The sequence below is a fragment of the Plasmopara halstedii genome (assembly GCF_900000015.1).
Source record: "Plasmopara halstedii genome assembly, contig: Scaffold_2956, whole genome shotgun sequence".
In the NCBI taxonomy this organism is placed as follows: domain Eukaryota; phylum Oomycota; class Peronosporomycetes; order Peronosporales; family Peronosporaceae; genus Plasmopara; species Plasmopara halstedii.
Window position 1 is genome coordinate 263,927 of NW_020189861.1, and position 2,632 is coordinate 266,558.

Below are 2,632 nucleotides of genomic sequence, written 5' to 3' on the forward strand. Positions count from 1 at the left end.
ACAGAGAGGTGGATATTTTCCAGAAACGTTTAAATTAAACCGAGTCAAGGTTTCATTGATGTAATCGCACAGACCCGGTGGCGTGGGTCGAATGGTCAATGCTTCTGGACCTTACGCTGTGTGGCGCCGGGTTCGAGCCCCTCAGCGGACAAAATCGTAATCATACCAGACATGCAAGAAATGTCGGCTGCATGCAAAATATTACCGACAACAGCCAATAAGGACTTCGGGATAGCGACTTGTACAAGAAAAATCAGAATTAAAATAAAATAAAAATACCCCAGCGGAAGAAAGCAATGTAATATCTTAGTCAGGGTCGAGTAGGTACAGCCGTGTAATAAGATAATACATAGCAACTTTCAACTGATGTAATCGCACACTACCACAACTGTAGGGTAAGTAAGTCGATACAAGATTTGCTGTTTGAATCGCAATGCTCAGTTTGACCGTCTACGCGCAAATATAAGGTATGTGATTACAACTAGACTGCTGGTCGAGAATGTGTTATACTAACGGCTTATGCACATACTGAAGAAGAGAACAAAGCTCCAGGAAAATATTTGAGTTGATTACCTTTACCTCGTCATCTTCATTCGTGAAATTGGTACGCTGGACGACATTGATCAACATCACTAGCTGCGGCGTATCATATCTTTAATGTCCTCGTTACTGATAAGCGCCGTTCTGTGAACGACCTCTACTATAAAGATCGTACGCTGAATACAATACATGTTTAGTCGCTGTTTTAATAAATATTTATCTCACTGGTGGTTTGTCTGATCACAAATTTGGTTAGAAGCTACTCTAGTGCAAGCATCAAAGCTATAAGGTAACCCCTTCTTGGCGGCTTTGGGAAGAAGTTCAGAATCTTAGAATAAACGCTCATTTTGCAAACTGGGGTACGTACTGGATACATTGTACATGTCTACTGTTATTCGTCGGACTTAGCAGTTCCAGAGCTCAGTTGAAAGTTTTTCTGTATTATAGCTTATAGGCGTTTTGACTTCTCAAGTGTACCTAGCTGATAATATACACTATACACTATTAATTCTAATATACAATCCAATGATATGTGAAGAAACGAAGTTATGGATACATCACCTTTAAGATCTTATGATCAAAGATAAGAAATCATAAGATCGGTCGAGTAAAGGGACACCTGGTGGGGAGCCATGGTGAATCCCAAACACCAAGTAATGCGTCGAGATCGTTGGTTGGTAATGAGTGTCGTATATTCGTTTTATCAACGTCGTAACTGTCACACAGTAACGTGAGGAGGCGTAGACGACCGTGCCGGGATGTGGACCGGCGAAGCGAAGAACCAAGGCAAGGCCAGTTGATCGACCACTGAGGGCTGTTTGGTAGATTGAAAAGAAAATTGAAAAGAGGAGGGCTCTTACGGCTACTTGGAACCTACGGGTGGCTCACAGTGCTCTCCTAAGAATCCAGTAGAGTGTATCCTGGAACCTATTGTTTCCTATCTTCTGATATCTACTAATGATTTTCTTATAAACTTCCACGTAGCAATGTCGACTTGATTCTCTGGCGTCCCGTAATCAAGCTTCGAGAACATTCTTGATTTTCAGCCAATGAGACCTTCTCAATGTCTCAGTGTGACGGCGTAAACAAATTAGCAAATTTCTAGAATTTAATTTTAGCCAACCGCATTGTGGACACATCTAGAATATGCATTTGGCACTTCAATGCCTGACAGAGTGTAAATGACAGCACTCCGTCACATGACCTCCTTTCGAGAAAGAGCCTCCCCTTTAAAAGGGTTCTCTCTCTTCTTGGACTTTCAATTGAGGTCGATGAGACCAGGGATCTGTTTCAGCTTCTCAACAGTTTCCAACGTGGCCTCTTTTTTGGTCTCGCCTAACCACCAATTCTTGTACTGCGGTTTGCCCTTGTACTTGCGGTGGTTTATCGCGGCTTCGACCAGTTGCCCTTCAGTTCCGTCGGCTAACACAACTTTGTTCACCTGCTGCCTGCGCTTTAGATCTTTGCGGTACGGTTTCAACAGTGAAGTATGGAAAACTGGATGCAACTTTAGGTTCTCTGATAATCCCAACTCATACGAGTCTTGAGATACCTTCTTCTGGACCGGAAAAGGTCCAATGAACCTCGGAGCTAACTTCTTCGACTGTGCGTACCCCTTGTGATGGATATCAAAATTCTTTCCGTCTAGTAGCACCATGCCGCCAATCTTGAAGTCTTGGACAAGTCTGTCCTTGTCGTAATAATGCTTCATGCGCTCCAGTGCTTCACTTATACGGTCTTGCGCGACCTTGAGGAAGGCTTCTTGTCGGAGTAAGAACTCAGAAGTTTCTCCAACTTCTTGAGCTCTAGATCTGACACTACATCGTCGGGCATGTATTTCTTCACCAACTCCTCAGTTATGCCATTTAGGCTACTGCCGTTGTCAATGAATATCGTGACGGGCCTCTCTTGGTCTTCCGTTTTGAATCCTCGAGCTTCAGCCTCTAGGATCGCATACACTGCGCCCTGCATGTACCGATTCGCTTCAGTACGTTTTGGCTGAGTACAATCTGGAGAACTGTGACCAATCTTGCTACAATTTCTGCACGTAGCTGTCTTCTTCCAATCATCGCTCTTGCCTTTCTTATTGTCG

General features: G+C 43.6%; 1 protein-coding gene across 1 annotated transcript; it reads right to left on the minus strand.

Moving 5' to 3' along the window:
• Positions 1 to 1,798: 1,798 nt before the first annotated feature.
• PHALS_06155 (FOG: Transposon-encoded proteins with TYA, reverse transcriptase, integrase domains in various combinations) lies at positions 1,799 to 2,251 on the minus strand (the record flags this gene model as incomplete). The annotated part of the gene is made up of 1 exon (XM_024719394.1): positions 1,799 to 2,251. The coding sequence occupies one exon, from the start codon at positions 2,249 to 2,251 to the stop codon at positions 1,799 to 1,801; it is 453 nt and encodes a 150-aa protein (XP_024584697.1).
• Between the last annotated feature and the right edge of the window lie 381 nt (positions 2,252 to 2,632).